The sequence below is a fragment of the Pseudophryne corroboree genome, chromosome 3 (genome assembly GCF_028390025.1).
Source record: "Pseudophryne corroboree isolate aPseCor3 chromosome 3, aPseCor3.hap2, whole genome shotgun sequence".
Taxonomy (NCBI): domain Eukaryota; kingdom Metazoa; phylum Chordata; class Amphibia; order Anura; family Myobatrachidae; genus Pseudophryne; species Pseudophryne corroboree.
The window spans coordinates 801,781,468-801,799,448 of record NC_086446.1 but is presented as its reverse complement, the minus strand read 5'-3'; the positions used below and the strand labels follow the sequence as shown (position 1 = coordinate 801,799,448).

General features: G+C 52.4%; 1 protein-coding gene across 1 annotated transcript in view; it reads right to left on the bottom strand.

Moving 5' to 3' along the window:
• ATRNL1 (attractin like 1) overlaps positions 1-17,981 on the bottom strand; it is a 1,127,078-nt gene that overhangs the window by 46,438 nt on the left and 1,062,659 nt on the right. The window contains exon 28 of the mRNA XM_063963337.1: positions 8,069-8,183. Coding sequence (XP_063819407.1) covers positions 8,069-8,183 — 115 coding nt within the window. The remainder of the gene's footprint in view (positions 1-8,068; positions 8,184-17,981) is intronic.

Below are 17,981 nucleotides of genomic sequence, written 5' to 3'. Positions count from 1 at the left end.
TGTCAGTGTGGAGGGTGTGTCAGGGCTGTGCTGCATGTAGCTCTGTGTGTCAGTGTGGAGGGTGTGTCAGGGCTGTGCTGCATGTAGCTCTGTGTGTCAGTGTGGAGGGTGTGACAGGGCTGTGCTGCATGTAGCTCTGTGTCAGTGTGGAGGGTGTGTCAGGGCTGTGCTGCATGTAGCTCTGTGTCAGTGTGGAGGGTGTGTCAGGGCTGTGCTGCATGTAGCTCTGTGTGTCAGTGTGGAGGGTGTGTCAGGGCTGTGCTGCATGTAGCTCTGTGTGTCAGTGTGGAGGGTGTGACAGGGCTGTGCTGCATGTAGCTCTGTGTCAGTGTGGGGGTGTGACAGGGATGTGCTGCATGTAGCTCTGTGTCAGTGTGGAGGGTGTGTCAGGGCTGTGCTGCATGTAGCTCTGTGTGTCAGTGTGGGGAGGTGTGACAGGGCTGTGCATGTAGCTCTCTGTGTCAGTGTGGAGGGTGTGACAGGGCTGTGCATGTAGCTCTCTGTGTCAGTGTGAAGGGTGTGACAGGGCTGTGCTGCATGTAGCTCTGTGTGTCAGTGTGGGGAGGTGTGACAGGGCTGTGCATGTAGCTCTCTGTGTCAGTGTGGAGGGTGTGACAGGGCTGTGCATGTAGCTCTCTGTGTCAGTGTGGAGGGTGTGACAGGGCTGTGCATGTAGCTCTGTGTGTCAGTGTGGGGTGTGTGACAGGACTGTGCTGCATGTAGCTCTGTGTGTCAGCGTGGAGGGTGTGACAGGGCTGTGCATGTAGCTCTGTGTGTCAGTGTGGGGGACGTGACAGGGCTGTGCTGCATGTAGCTCTGTGTGTCAGTGTGGGGGACGTGACAGGGCTGTGCTGCATGTAGCTCTGTGTGTCAGTGTGGAGGGTGTGACAGGGCTGTGCTGCATGTAGCTCTGTGTCAGTGTGGGGGACGTGACAGGGCTGTGCATGTAGCTCTCTGTGTCAGTGTGGAGGGTGTGACAGGGCTGTGCATGTAGCTCTGCGTCAGTGTGGGGTGTGTGACAGGGCTGTGCATGTAGCTCTGTGTCAGTGTGGAGGGTGTGACAGGGCTGTGCATGTAGCTCTCTGTCAGTGTGGAGGGTGTGACAGGGCTGTGCTGCATGTAGCTCTGTGTCAGTGTGGAGGGTGTGACAGGGCTGTGAATGTAGCTCTGCGTCAGTGTGGGGTGTGACAGGGCTGTGCATGTAGCTCTGTGTCAGTGTGGAGGGTGTGACAGGGCTGTGCTGCATGTAGCTCTGTGTCAGTGTGGAGGGTGTGACAGGGCTGTGAATGTAGCTCTGCGTCAGTGTGGGGTGTGTGACAGGGCTGTGCATGTAGCTCTCTGTCAGTGTGGAGGGTGTGACAGGACTGTGCTGCATGTAGCTCTGTGTGTCAGTGTGGAGGGTGTGACAGGGATGTGCTGCATGTAGCTCTGTGTGTCAGTGTGGAGGGTGTGACAGGACTGTGCATGTAGCTCTGTGTCAGTGTGGAGGATGTTACAGGGCTGTGCTGCATGTAGCTCTCTGTGTCAGTGTGAGGAGTTATGACAGGGCTGTGCTGCATTTATCTATCTGTGTCAGTGTGGAGGGTGTGACAGGAATGTGCATGGAGCTGTGTGTCAGTGTGGAGGGTGTGACAGGGCTGTGCATGTAGCTCTCTGTGTCAGTATGGGGTGTGTGACAGGACTGTGCATGTAGCTCTGTGTCAGTGTGGAGGATGTTACAGGGCTGTGCTGCATTTATCTCTCTGTGTCAGTGTGGGGGTGTGACAGGACTGTGCATGTAGCTCTGTGTGTCAGTGTGGGGAGATATGACAGGGCTATGCTGCATGTAGCTCTGTGTGTCAGTGTGGAGGATGTTACAGAGCTGTGCTGCATGTAGCTCTCTGTGTCAGTGTGGAGGATGTTACAGAGCTGTGCTGCATGTCGCTCTCTGTGTCAGTGTGAGGAGTTATGACAGGGCTGTGCTGCATGTAGCTCTCTGTGTCAGTGTGAGGAGTTATGACAGGGCTGTGCTGCATGTAGCTCTCTGTGTCAGTGTGGGGGTGTGACAGGACTGTGCATGTAGCTCTGTGTCAGTGTGGAGGGTGTGACAGGGCTGTGCTGCATGTAGCTCTGTGTCAGTGTGGGGGACGTGACAGGGCTGTGCTGCATATAGCTCTGTGTCAGTGTGGGGGACGTGACAGGGCTGTGCTGCATGTAGCTCTGTGTCAGTGTGGGGGACGTGACAGGGCTGTGCTGCATGTAGCTCTGTGTTAGTGTGGAGGATGTTACAGAGCTGTGCTGCATGTAGTTCTGTGTCAGTGTGGGGATGTGTGACAGGGCTGTGCTGCATGTAGCTCTCGGTGTCAGTGTGGAGGGTGTGATAAGGCTGTGCATGTAGCTCCGTGTCAGTGTGGGGGACGTGACAGGGCTGTGCTGCATATAGCTCTGTGTCAGTGTGAGGAGGTGTGACAGGGCTGTGCTGCATGTAGCTCTGTGTCAGTGTGGGGGACGTGACAGGGCTGTGCTGCATATAGCTCTGTGTCAGTGTGAGGAGGTGTGACAGGGCTGTGCTGCATGTAGCTCCGTGTCAGTGTGGGGGACGTGACAGGGCTGTGCTGCATATAGCTCTGTGTCAGTGTGTGGAGGGTGTGACAGGGCTGTGCTGCATGTAGCTCTGTGCCAGTGTGTGGAGGGTGTGACAGGGCTGTGCTGCATGTAGCTCTGTGTCAGTGTGGGGGACGTGACAGGGCTGTGCTGCATGTAGCTCTGTGTGTCAGTGTGGAGCATGTGACAGGGCTGTGCTGCATGTAGCTTTCTGTGTCAGTGTGGGTGACGTGACAGGGCTGTGCTGCATATAGCTCTGTGTCAGTGTGGGGAGATATGACAGGGCTGTGCTGCATGTAGCTCTGTGTCAGTGTGGGGGACGTGACAGGGCTGTGCTGCATATAGCTCTTTGTCAGTGTGGAGGATGTTACAGAGCTGTGCTGCATGTAGCTCTGTGTCAATGTGGGGAGATATGACAGGGCTGTGCTGCATGTAGCTCTGTGTCAGTGTGGGGGACGTGACAGGGCTGTGCTGCATGTAGCTCTGTGTTAGTGTGGAGGATGTTACAGAGCTGTGCTGCATGTAGCTCTGTGTCAGTGTGGGGAGGTGTGACAGGGCTGTGCTGCATGTAGCTCCGTGTCAGTGTGGGGGACGTGACAGGGCTGTGCTGCATATAGCTCTGTGTCAGTGTGAGGAGGTGTGACAGGGCTGTGCTGCATATAGCTCTGTGTGTCAGTGTGGAGGGTGTGACAGGGCTGTGCTGCATGTAGCTCTGTGTCAGTGTGGGGGACGTGACAGGGCTGTGCTGCATGTAGCTCTGTGTGTCAGTGTGGAGCATGTGACAGGACTGTACTGCATGTAGCTCTCTGTGTCAGTGTGGGGGACGTGACAGGGCTGTGCTGCATATAGCTCTGTGTCAGTGTGTGGAGAGGTGTGACAGGGCTGTGCTGCATGTAGCTCTCTGTGTCAGTGTGGGGGACGTGACAGGGCTGTGCTGCATATAGCTCTGTGTCAGTGTGTGGAGAGGTGTGACAGGGCTGTGCTGCATGTAGCTCTCTGTGTCAGTGTGGGGAGATGTGACAGGGCTGTGCTGCATTTCTCTCTCTGTGTCAGTGTGGGGAGATGTGACAGGGCTGTGCTGCATGTCGCTCTGTGTGTCAGTGTGGAGGGTGTGACAGGGCTGTGAGTGTAGCTCTCTGTGTCAGTGTGGGGATGTGACAGGGCTGTGCATGTCGCTCTGTGTGTCAGTGTGGAGGGTGTGACAGGGCTGTGCTGCATTTCTCTCTCTGTGTCAGTGTGGGGAGATGTGACAGGGCTGTGCTGCATTTCTCTCTCTGTGTCAGTGTGGGGAGATGTGATAGGGCTGTGCATGTCGCTCTGTGTGTCAGTGTGGAGGATGTGACAGGGCTGTGCTGCATGTAGCTCTGTGTCAGTGTGGGGAGAAGTGACAGTGCTGTGCTGCATGTAGCTTTGTGTCAGTGTGGGGAGATGTGACAGGGCTGTGCATGTCGCTCTGTGTGTCAGTGTGGAGGGTGTGACAGGGCTGTGCTGCATTTCTCTCTCTGTGTCAGTGTGGGGAGATGTGACAGGGCTGTGCTGCATTTCTCTCTCTGTGTCAGTGTGGGGAGATGTGACAGGGCTGTGCTGCATTTCTCTCTCTGTGTCAGTGTGGGGAGATGTGACAGGGCTGTGCTGCATTTCTCTCTCTATGTCAGTGTGGGGTGTGTGACAGGGCAGTGCTGCATTTCTCTCTCTGTGTCAGTGTGGGGAGATGTGATAGGGCTGTGCATGTCGCTCTGTGTGTCAGTGTGGGGATGTGACAGGGCTGTGAGTGTAGCTCTCTGTGTCAGTGTGGGGATGTGACAGGGCTGTGCTGCATGTAGCTCTCTGTGTCAGTGTGGAGGATGTGACAGGGCTGTGCATGTCGCTCTGTGTGCCAGTGTGGGGAGATGTGACAGGGCTGTGCTGCATATAGCTCTCTGTGTCAGTGTGTGGAGGGTGTGACAGGGCTGTGCTGCATGTAGCTCTGTGTCAGTGTGTGGAGGGTGTGACAGGGCTGTGCATGTAGCTCTGTGTCAGTGTGGGGAGGTGTGACAGGGCTGTGCTGCATATAGCTCTCTGTGTCAGTGTGGGGAGGTGTGACAGGGCTGTGCTGCATTTCTCTCTCTGTGTCAGTGTGGGGATGTGACAGGGCTGTGCATGTAGCTCTGTGTCAGTGTGGAGAGGTGTGACAGGGCTGTGCTGCATATAGCTCTCTGTGTCAGTGTGGGGGGCATGGAAGGGCTGTGCATGTAGCTCTCTGTGTCAGTGTGGAGAGGTGTGACAGGGCTGTGAGTGTAGCTCTCTGTGTCAGTTTGGGGATGTGACAGGGCTGTGCTGCATTTCTCTCTCTGTGTCAGTATGGGGAGATGTGACAGGGCTGTGCTGCATTTCTCTCTCTGTGTCAGTGTGGGGATGTGACAGGGCTGTGCTGCATTTCTCTCTCTGTGTCAGTGTGGGGAGATGTGACAGGGCTGTGCTGCATTTCTCTCTCTGTGTCAGTGTGGAGAGGTGTGACAGGGCTGTGCTGCATTTCTCTCTCTGTGTCAGTGTGGGGATGTGACGGGGATGTGACAGGGCTGTGCTGCATTTCTCTCTCTGTGTCAGTGTGGGGAGATGTGACAGGGCTGTGCTGCATTTCTCTCTCTGTGTCAGTGTGGGGAGATGTGACAGGGCTGTGCTGCATTTCTCTCTCTGTGTCAGTGTGGAGAGGTGTGACAGGGCTGTGCTGCATTTCTCTCTCTGTGTCAGTGTGGGGAGATGTGACAGGGCTGTGCTGCATTTCTCTCTCTGTGTCAGTGTGGGGAGATGTGACAGGGCTGTGCTGCATTTCTCTCTCTGTGTCAGTGTGGGGAGATGTGACAGGGCTGTGCTGCATTTCTCTCTCTGTGTCAGTGTGGAGAGGTGTGACAGGGCTGTGCTGCATTTCTCTCTCTGTGTCAGTGTGGGGAGATGTGACAGGGCTGTGCTGCATTTCTCTCTCTCTGTGTCAGTGTGGGGAGATGTGACAGGGCTGTGCTGCATTTCTCTCTCTGTGTCAGTGTGGAGAGGTGTGACAGGGCTGTGCTGCATTTCTCTCTCTGTGTCAGTGTGGGGATGTGACAGGGCTGTGCTGCATTTCTCTCTCTGTGTCAGTGTGGGGAGATGTGACAGGGCTGTGCTGCATTTCTCTCTCTGTGTCAGTGTGGGGAGATGTGACAGGGCTGTGCTGCATTTCTCTCTCTGTGTCAGTGTGGAGAGGTGTGACAGGGCTGTGCTGCATTTCTCTCTCTGTGTCAGTGTGGGGAGATGTGACAGGGCTGTGCTGCATTTCTCTCTCTGTGTCAGTGTGGGGAGATGTGACAGGGCTGTGCTGCATTTCTCTCTCTGTGTCAGTGTGGGGAGATGTGACAGGGCTGTGCTGCATTTCTCTCTCTGTGTCAGTGTGGGGAGATGTGACAGGGCTGTGCATGTCGCTCTGTGTGTCAGTGTGGAGAGGTGTGACAGGGCTGTGCTGCATTTCTCTCTGTGTGTCAGTGTGGAGAGGTGTGACAGGGCTGTGCTGCATTTCTCTCTCTGTGTCAGTGTGGAGAGGTGTGACAGGGCTGTGCTGCATTTCTCTCTCTGTGTCAGTGTGGGGAGATGTGACAGGGCTGTGCTGCATTTCTCTCTCTGTGTCAGTGTGGAGAGGTGTGACAGGGCTGTGCTGCATTTCTCTCTCTGTGTCAGTGTGGGGAGATGTGACAGGGCTGTGCTGCATTTCTCTCTCTGTGTCAGTGTGGGGAGATGTGACAGGGCTGTGCATGTCGCTCTGTGTGTCAGTGTGGAGAGGTGTGACAGGGCTGTGCTGCATTTCTCTCTGTGTGTCAGTGTGGAGAGGTGTGACAGGGCTGTGCTGCATTTCTCTCTCTGTGTCAGTGTGGAGAGGTGTGACAGGGCTGTGCATGTCGCTCTGTGTGTCAGTGTGGAGGATGTGACAGGGCTGTGCTGCATTTCTCTCTCTGTGTCAGTGTGGGGAGATGTGACAGGGCTGTGCTGCATTTCTCTCTCTGTGTCAGTGTGGGGAGATGTGACAGGGCTGTGCTGCATTTCTCTCTCTGTGTCAGTGTGGGGAGGTGTGACAGGGCTGTGCATGTCGCTCTGTGTGTCAGTGTGGAGGATGTGACAGGGCTGTGCTGCATTTCTCTCTCTGTGTCAGTGTGGAGAGGTGTGACAGGGCTGTGCTGCATTTCTCTCTGTGTGTCAGTGTGGAGAGGTGTGACAGGGCTGTGCTGCATTTCTCTCTCTGTGTCAGTGTGGAGAGGTGTGACAGGGCTGTGCATGTCGCTCTGTGTGTCAGTGTGGAGGATGTGACAGGGCTGTGCTGCATTTCTCTCTCTGTGTCAGTGTGGGGAGATGTGACAGGGCTGTGCTGCATTTCTCTCTCTGTGTCAGTGTGGGGAGATGTGACAGGGCTGTGCTGCATTTCTCTCTCTGTGTCAGTGTGGGGAGGTGTGACAGGGCTGTGCTGCATTTCTCTCTCTGTGTCAGTGTGGAGAGGTGTGACAGGGCTGTGCTGCATTTCTCTCTCTGTGTCAGTGTGGAGAGGTGTGACAGGGCTGTGCTGCATTTCTCTCTCTGTGTCAGTGTGGAGAGGTGTGACAGGGCTGTGCTGCATTTCTCTCTCTGTGTCAGTGTGGAGAGGTGTGACAGGGCTGTGCTGCATTTCTCTCTCTGTGTCAGTGTGGAGAGGTGTGACAGGGCTGTGCTGCATTTCTCTCTCTGTGTCAGTGTGGAGAGGTGTGACAGGGCTGTGCTGCATTTCTCTCTCTGTGTCAGTGTGGGGAGATGTGACAGGGCTGTGCATGTCGCTCTGTGTGTCAGTGTGGAGGATGTGACACACAGGGATATGACGGCAGACGTAAGGAGCAAATGCTTCCTCTCTGTAACCCTCTAACTTAATAAGCCGCTACTGGTTGCGCAGACAAGGAGATGTCAGCAGCTGCCCAGAGATGATGATGCTCAGACGCATCTCTCACCTTTCCCCGGCCAGTGTCACCCCCACTGTCTGACGTCACTGCACAGGCCACTGACAAACGTCACTCAGCTGAAATATCCTGGAACCCACAATTTACCAAAATACCATTGTGTAAGATCTGCACCGCAGAATTCAGCCACAATCTGGTCCCTTACGGCTCTGCGCTATACATGTGCGCAGCGGGCGCTGCTCTAATAATATTCATTACCTTCACAGCGTTATTGAATTTATCATTTTTTCCCTCATTCCTGGTAATCAGCATTAATTTATATTAACTTGCTGTTTCCTGTCAGGCGATTGCAGCAGCTGAATACTTATTGTGTGTTCCTGGTAAAATGACAAGACGTCGAACAGTGGACTCACATTAACCCTTTACTCAGCGCTGTGCGGGCGTCAGACAACGCCGGAAAGGCCGCTGGATGGTGCAGGGTGGGAGGAGCCAGTGAAAGGTGCAATCACTGACCTATGTGGAAGCATAAATAACATAATACCATATACCAAGTGCCTTACCTGACTGTCCCGGCGGAGGCACCCCGGTTAACCCTCTTGGCAGGCAGAGGAACACAGTGAGGACGGCGGCTTTATTCCCGGAACACGGCTCAATAGCGATGGGTTTCGGCACACCCTGGAAAGAACAATGAACAAATATTACAGATATGAAAGCGGCCCTAATGTCTGCAGACCTATGTCTCAGTGCTGACCAATCACACAGCTTTTCTGCATGTATTTATTAAGCTGGAGCATGTCCCGTTACCACTGTCACTCAGTGCAGCAACAACGTGTCTCCAAATATAACAATGTTTCAAAATGTTCTCATTCACTTCCCATATAAATCTTACGTCCCATCAAAGACAAATATCCGCAATGTAAAAGTGTTTTTTTGATGTTTGACATTTCAATTCAGTGTATTGTTCAGTACTCTGTAAACTATTATGTCTTGCTAGTGCTTATCTCAGTGTTTTATTCATATGTAATAGCTGTGGCAGATCCACGATGTCTCTAGAAGAACCTTGCACAGCAGTCAGTCTCCCTGAGGATTTTGCAGACTCTTACCCCTCTGGCTTTGTGTACTGTACACAGGGGGTTATTCCGACCTGCTTGCACGCTAGCTATTTTTTGCAGCACTGCGATCAGGTCAAAACTGCGCATGCACCTCAATGCGCAGGCCGTCTTGCGGATACAAAGCGGATCGTTGCTGGGCAATGGATTTAACGAGGAATCCATTCGCACAGCCGATCGCAAGGTGATTGACAGGAAGAAGGCGTTTATGGGTGTCAACTGACCGTTTTCAGGGTGTGGTTGGAAAAACGCAGGCGTGTTCAAGCGTTTGCAGGGCGGGTGGCTGACGTCAATTCCGGGACCGGACAGGCTGAAGTGATCGCAGCGGCTGAGTAAGTTCTGGGCAACTCAGAAACTGCACAAAACATTTTTGTACCGCCCGGCTGCACATGCGATCGCACACTTGCAAAGTGAAAATACACTCCGCTATAGGCGGCGACAATCTGATCGCAGCGCTGCAAAAAATAGCTAGCGAGCGATCAACTCGGAATGACCCCCATAGTCTGCGGACAGCGATATCCGGATACTAGTGACATGCGATGGATGATTCAGAGTGATAATTATTTTATTGAGGAGGGTGGAACGTACTGAAATCAGCGGCACAAGTAACAGTAATGCAGCTTGTCAGGTGCCCCTGGTATTATTTGGGGCTCCGCCGGGTGCTCCAGATTCCTCACACAGAAAACACACTGGCAGGTTAGTATGTAAATGAACCTGGGCACAATATAGAGTGTGTACTAGTGTCTGCTGGTGTAGCTAGGTGCCATGGTGCCCGGAGCAAGGGTATGTTTTGGCTCCCCCTCTCCTGTACTGAATTGGGTGCATGTTACATTTGAAAAGAAAAAATATTTTAAAATCCTATATTGGTGACAGGGCCGGATCTAGACCTTGTGGATCTCAGGGCAAAAGTTTCCTTTAGGTGCCCCCCATGCCTTAAATAGGGGTGTGGCTTAATGTTGAAAGGACGTTGGCACAGAATAGTACCAATTCAGATTACACCGCACAGTATTGTCCGTAATTCACATTACACCACACAGTCAGGCCCCTTGTACACATTACACAACACAGTAAAGTCCCTCATACACATTACACCACACAGTAAAGTCCCTCATACACATTACACCACACAGTAAAGCCCCTTATACACATTACACCACACAGTAAGGCCCCTTATACACATTACACAACACAGTAGGGCCCCTTATACACATTACACCACACAGTAAGGCCCCTTATACACATTACACAACACAGTAGGGCCCCTTATACACATTACACCACACAGTAAGGTCCCTCATACACATTACACCACACAGTAAAGCCCCTTATACACATTACACCACACAGTAGGGCCCCTTATACACACATGAGTAGCGCCGCTCATACATGTTATGCCACTCTAGAGCCGTTTTTACACGTTACACTACAGTTGAGCCACTTATACACGTTATGCCACAGTAGAGCCGCTTATATATGTTACTGCGCAGCATCTAATGCAGAGAGAGGTGCTGCAGCTGGGACAGAGCGAGGTGCTGCAGCTGGGACAGAGAGAGGTGCTGCAGCTGGGACAGAGAGAGGTGCTGCAGCTGGGACAGAGAGAGGTGCTGCAGCTGGGACAGAGAGAGGTGCTGCAGCTGGGACAGAGAGAGGTGCTGCAGCTGGGACAGAGAGAGGTGCTGCAGCTGGGGCAGAGAGAGGTGCAGCAGCTGGGACAGAGAGAGGTGCTGCAGCTGGGACAGAGAGAGGTACTGCAGCTGGGACAGAGAGAGGTGCTGCAGCTGGGGCAGAGAGAGGTGCTGCAGCTGGGACAGAGAGGTGCAGCAGCCGGGGTAGAGAGAGGTGCTGCAGCAGCCAGGGCAGAGAGTGGTGTAGCAGGACAGAAGTTACCCTGCTGCACAGCCACAAGCAGCCAGTGAGACATATAAAGTGGGCGGCAGTGCTCCGGCATGTGACCTGCCCTCTGCAGCATACAGAGGCAGCTGTGCTACAGGCGCAGGCCCTGAGGTAACGCACGCACCGGTCTGACACCCCCAGTACAGAGAGAGGCCGCCCCGCACATCACGCTCAGCGCCTCTCCCCTGTGTATAATGTCTCTCACACAGTGTGATTACAGAACGTCACAGGCACAGCGGGCAGGATATATGAGGAATAAAGCTGCTGACAAGATAAATGTCAGTAAAGCGTTTCCTCACATCCCGCCATCCTGGGAGACTCCGATAGGAGCCGGCTCGGAAACCGTTCCTATACACACTTTGTGCCTGTACAGAACCAAACACCTCGTCACCGGAGAACAACGGGGCACTGAGACACCGCGGCCCAGGAACAGCGCTGCGTGTGCTATACCCCCGGCCCATATACACATATACAGGAACAGCGCTGCGTGTGCTATACCCCCGGCCCATATACACATATACAGGAACAGCGCTGTGTGTTCTATACCCCCGGCCCATATACACATATACAGGAACAGCGCTGTGTGTGCTATACCCCCGGCCCATATACACATATACAGGAACAGCGCTGTGTGTGCTATACCCCCGGCCCATATACACATATACAGGAACAGCGCTGTGTGTTCTATACCCCCGGCCCATATACACATATACAGGAACAGCGCTGTGTGTTCTATACCCCCGGAACATATACACATATACAGGAACAGCGCTGTGTGTGCTATACCCCCGGCCCATATACACATATACAGGAACAGTGCTGTGTGTGCTATACCCCCGGCCCATATACACATATACAGGAACAGCGCTGTGTGTGCTATACCCCCGGCCCATATACACATATACAGGAACAGCGCTGTGTGTTCTATACCCCCGGAACATATACACATATACAGGAACAGCGCTGTGTGTTCTATACCCCCGGAACATATACACATATACAGGAACAGCGCTGTGTGTGCTATACCCCCGGCCCATATACACATATACAGGAACAGTGCTGAGTGTTCTATACCCCCAGCCAATATACACATATACAGGAACAGCGCTGTGTGTTCTATACCCCCGGAACATATACACATATACAGGAACAGCGCTGTGTGTGCTATACCCTCGGCCCATATACACATATACAGGAACAGCGCTGTGTGTTCTATACCCCCAGCCAATATACACATATACAGGAACAGCGCTGTGTGTGCTATACCCCCGGCCATATACACATATACAGGAACAGCGCTGTGTGTGCTATACCCCCGGCCCATATACACATATACAGGAACAGCGCTGTGTGTGCTATACCCCCGGCCCATATACACATATACAGGAACAGCGCTGTGTGTGCTATACCCCCGGAACATATACACATATACAGGAACAGCGCTGTGTGTGCTATACCCCCGGAACATATACACATATACAGGAACAGCGCTGTGTGTGCTATACCCCCGGAACATATACACATATACAGGAACAGCGCTGTGTGTGCTATACCCCCGGGACATATACACATATACAGGAACAGCGCTGTGTGTGCTATACCCCCGGCCCATATACACATATACAGGAACAGCGCTGTGTGTGCTATACCCCCGGAACATATACACATATACAGGAACAGCGCTCTGTGTGCTATACCCCCGGAACATATACACATATACAGGAACAGCGCTGTGTGTGCTATACCCCCGGAACATATACACATATACAGGAACAGCGCTGCGTGTGCTATACCCCCGGAACATATACACATACACAGGAACAGCGCTGTGTGTGCTATACCCCCGGCCCATATACACATATACAGGAACAGCGCTGTGTGTGCTATACCCCCGGCCCATATACACATATACAGGAACAGCGCTGTGTGTGCTATACCCCCGGAACATATACACATATACAGGAACAGCGCTGTGTGTGCTATACCCCCGGCCCATATACACATATACAGGAACAGCGCTGTGTGTGCTATACCCCCGGCCCATATACACATATACAGGAACAGCGCTGTGTGTGCTATACCCCCGGAACATATACACATATACAGAAACAGCGCTGTGTGTGCTATACCCCCGGAACATATACACATATACAGGAACAGCGCTGTGTGTGCTATACCCCCGGAACATATACACATATACAGGAACAGCGCTGTGTGTGCTATACCCCCGGAACATATACACATATACAGGAACAGCGCTGTGTGTGCTATACCCCCGGCCCATATACACATATACAGGAACAGCGCTGTGTGTGCTATACCCCCGGAACATATACACATATACAGGAACAGCGCTGCGTGTGCTATACCCCCGGCCCATATACACATATACAGGAACAGCGCTGTGTGTGCTATACCCCCGGCCCATATACACATATACAGGAACAGCGCTGTGTGTGCTATACCCCCGGAACATATACACATATACAGGAACAGCGCTGTGTGTTCTATACCCCCGGAACATATACACATATACAGGAACAGCGCTGTGTGTGCTATACCCCCGGCCCATATACACATATACAGGAACAGCGCTGTGTGTTCTATACCCCCGGAACATATACACATATACAGGAACAGCGCTGTGTGTTCTATACCCCCGGAACATATACACATATACAGGAACAGCGCTGTGTGTTCTATACCCCCGGAACATATACACATATACAGGAACAGCGCTGTGTGTGCTATACCCCCGGCCATATACACATATACAGGAACAGCACTGTGTGTGCTATACCCCCGGCCCATATACACATATACAGGAACAGCGCTGTGTGTGCTATACCCCCGGCCCATATACACATATACAGGAACAGTGCTGTGTGTGCTATACCCCCGGAACATATACACATATACAGGAACAGCGCTGTGTGTGCTATACCCCCGGAACATATACACATATACAGGAACAGCGCTGTGTGTGCTATACCCCCGGAACATATACACATACACAGGAACAGCGCTGTGTGTGCTATACCCCCGGCCCATATACACATATACAGGAACAGCGCTGTGTGTGCTATACCCCCGGCCCATATACACATATACAGGAACAGCGCTGTGTGTGCTATACCCCCGGAACATATACACATATACAGGAACAGCGCTGTGTGTGCTATACCCCCGGCCCATATACACATATACAGGAACAGCGCTGTGTGTGCTATACCCCCGGCCCATATACACATATACAGGAACAGCGCTGTGTGTGCTATACCCCCGGAACATATACACATATACAGGAACAGCGCTGTGTGTGCTATACCCCCGGAACATATACACATATACAGGAACAGCGCTGTGTGTGCTATACCCCCGGAACATATACACATATACAGGAACAGCGCTGTGTGTGCTATACCCCCGGAACATATACACATATACAGGAACAGCGCTGTGTGTGCTATACCCCCGGCCCATATACACATATACAGGAACAGCGCTGTGTGTGCTATACCCCCGGCCCATATACACATATACAGGAACAGCGCTGTGTGTTCTATACCCCCGGAACATATACACATATACAGGAACAGCGCTGTGTGTGCTATACCCCCGGAACATATACACATATACAGGAACAGCGCTGTGTGTGCTATACCCCCGGAACATATACACATATACAGGAACAGCGCTGTGTGTTCTATACCCCCGGAACATATACACATACACAGGAACAGCGCTGTGTGTGCTATACCCCCGGCCCATATACACATATACAGGAACAGCGCTGTGTGTGCTATACCCCCGACCCATATACACATATACAGAAACAGCACTGTGTGTTCTATACCCCCGGCCATATACACATATACAGGAACAGCGCTGTGTGTGCTATACCCCCGGCCATATACACATATACAGGAACAGCGCTGTGTGTTCTATACCCCCGGAACATATACACATATACAGGAACAGCGCTGTGTGTGCTATACCCCCGGAACATATACACATATACAGGAACAGCGCTGTGTGTGCTATACCCCCGGCCCATATACACATATACAGGAACAGCGCTGTGTGTGCTATACCCCCGGAACATATACACATATACAGGAACAGCGCTGTGTGTGCTATACCCCCGGAACATATACACATACACAGGAACAGCGCTGTGTGTGCTATACCCCCGGCCCATATACACATATACAGGAACAGCGCTGTGTGTGCTATACCCCCGGAACATATACACATACACAGGAACAGCGCTGTGTGTGCTATACCCCCGGCCCATATACACATATACAGGAACAGCGCTGTGTGTGCTATACCCCCGGCCCATATACACATATACAGGAACAGCGCTGTGTGTGCTATACCCCCGGAACATATACACATATACAGAAACAGCGCTGTGTGTGCTATACCCCCGGAACATATACACATATACAGGAACAGCGCTGTGTGTGCTATACCCCCGGAACATATACACATATACAGGAACAGCGCTGTGTGTGCTATACCCCCGGAACATATACACATATACAGGAACAGCGCTGTGTGTGCTATACCCCCGGCCCATATACACATATACAGGAACAGCGCTGTGTGTTCTATACCCCCGGAACATATACACATATACAGGAACAGCGCTGTGTGTGCTATACCCCCGGCCCATATACACATATACAGGAACAGCGCTGTGTGTGCTATACCCCCGGAACATATACACATATACAGGAACAGCGCTGTGTGTGCTATACCCCCGGAACATATACACATATACAGGAACAGCGCTGTGTGTGCTATACCCCCGGAACATATACACATATACAGGAACAGCGCTGTGTGTGCTATACCCCCGGCCCATATACACATATACAGGAACAGCGCTGTGTGTGCTATACCCCCGGAACATATACACATATACAGGAACAGCGCTGCGTGTGCTATACCCCCGGCCCATATACACATATACAGGAACAGCGCTGTGTGTGCTATACCCCCGGCCCATATACACATATACAGGAACAGCGCTGTGTGTGCTATACCCCCGGAACATATACACATATACAGGAACAGCGCTGTGTGTTCTATACCCCCGGAACATATACACATATACAGGAACAGCGCTGTGTGTGCTATACCCCCGGCCCATATACACATATACAGGAACAGCGCTGTGTGTGCTATACCCCCGGAACATATACACATATACAGGAACAGCGCTGTGTGTGCTATACCCCCGGCCCATATACACATATACAGGAACAGCGCTGTGTGTTCTATACCCCCGGAACATATACACATATACAGGAACAGCGCTGTGTGTGCTATACCCCCGGAACATATACACATATACAGGAACAGCGCTGTGTGTGCTATACCCCCGGAACATATACACATATACAGGAACAGCGCTGTGTGTGCTATACCCCCGGAACATATACACATATACAGGAACAGCGCTGTGTGTTCTATACCCCCGGAACATATACACATATACAGGAACAGCGCTGTGTGTGCTATACCCCCGGCCCATATACACATATACAGGAACAGCGCTGTGTGTGCTATACCCCCGGCCCATATACACATATACAGGAACAGCGCTGTGTGTGCTATACCCCCGGAACATATACACATATACAGGAACAGCGCTGTGTGTGCTATACCCCCGGCCCATATACACATATACAGGAACAGCGCTGTGTGTGCTATACCCCCGGCCCATATACACATATACAGGAACAGCGCTGTGTGTGCTATACCCCCGGAACATATACACATATACAGGAACAGCGCTGTGTGTGCTATACCCCCGGAACATATACACATATACAGGAACAGCGCTGTGTGTTCTATACCCCCGGAACATATACACATATACAGGAACAGCGCTGTGTGTGCTATACCCTCGGCCCATATACACATATACAGGAACAGCGCTGTGTGTTCTATACCCCCAGCCAATATACACATATACAGGAACAGCACTGTGTGTTCTATACCCCCGGCCCATATACACATATACAGGAACAGCGCTGTGTGTGCTATACCCCCGGAACATATACACATATACAGGAACAGCGCTGTGTGTGCTATACCCCCGGAACATATACACATATACAGGAACAGCGCTGTGTGTTCTATACCCCCGGAACATATACACATATACAGGAACAGCGCTGTGTGTGCTATACCCTCGGCCCATATACACATATACAGGAACAGCGCTGTGTGTTCTATACCCCCAGCCAATATACACATATACAGGAACAGCACTGTGTGTTCTATACCCCCGGCCCATATACATATATACAGGACATACAGCCAGCAGCTCACTGAGGGCCTCCCCTGATCCCATATTTTTCCTCTTATCTATCTATCTATCTATCTATCTATCTATCTATCTATCTATCTATCTATCTATCTATCTATCTATCTATCTATCCATCCCAAGGGTGGTCAACCAATCAGAGACAAAGAGCCAAAAAATCCAGTTAGGTACATCAAAGAACCGTCATCAAGCCAAAGGTATGCGTGCAATAAGGGATGCGCCCCTGGTATAAAATAATTGAAAAAGCCAGATTCACATAATACATTTCAGCTCCCCCAAGGTGTCACTCCAGCCAGCACCCTGCTGCGTAGCCAGCTCTCCCATGTATCACTCCTGCTAGCACCCTCCTGTGTCACTCCAGCCATCTCCCTCCTGTGTCACTCCAGCCATCTCCCTCCTGTGTCACTCCAGCCATCTCCCTCCTGTGTCACTCCAGCCATCTCCCTCCTGTGTTACTCCAGCCATCTCCCTCCTGTGTCACTCCAGCCATCTCCCCCATGTGTCACTCCAGCCATCTCCCTCCTGTGTCACTCCAGCCAGCTCCCCATGTGTCACTCCAGCCATCTCCCTCCTGTGTTACTCCAGCCATCTCCCTCCTGTGTCACTCCAGCCAGCTCCCCATGTGTCACTCCAGCCATCTCCCTCCTGTGTCACTCCAGCCAGCTCCCCATGTGTCACTCCAGCCATCTCCCTCCTGTGTCACTCCAGCCAGCTCCCCCATGTGTCACTCCAGCCAGCACCCTCCTGTGTCACTCCAGCCATCTCCCTCCTGTGTCACTCCAGCCATCTCCCTCCTGTGTCACTCCAGCCATCTCCCTCCTGTGTCACTCCAGCCATCTCCCTACTGTGTCACTCCAGCCTTCTCCCTCCTGTCACTCCAGCCATCTCCCTCCTGTGTCACTCCAGCCAGCTCCCCCATGTGTCACTCCAGCCAGCACCCTCCTGTGTCACTCCAGCCAGCACCCTCCTGTGTCACTCCAGCCATCTCCCTCCTGTGTCACTCCAGCCATCTCCCTCCTGTGTCACTCCAGCCATCTCCCTCCTGTGTCACTCCAGCCAGCACCCTCCTGTGTCACTCCAGCCATCTCCCTCCTGTGTCACTCCAGCCAGCACCCTCCTGTGTCACTC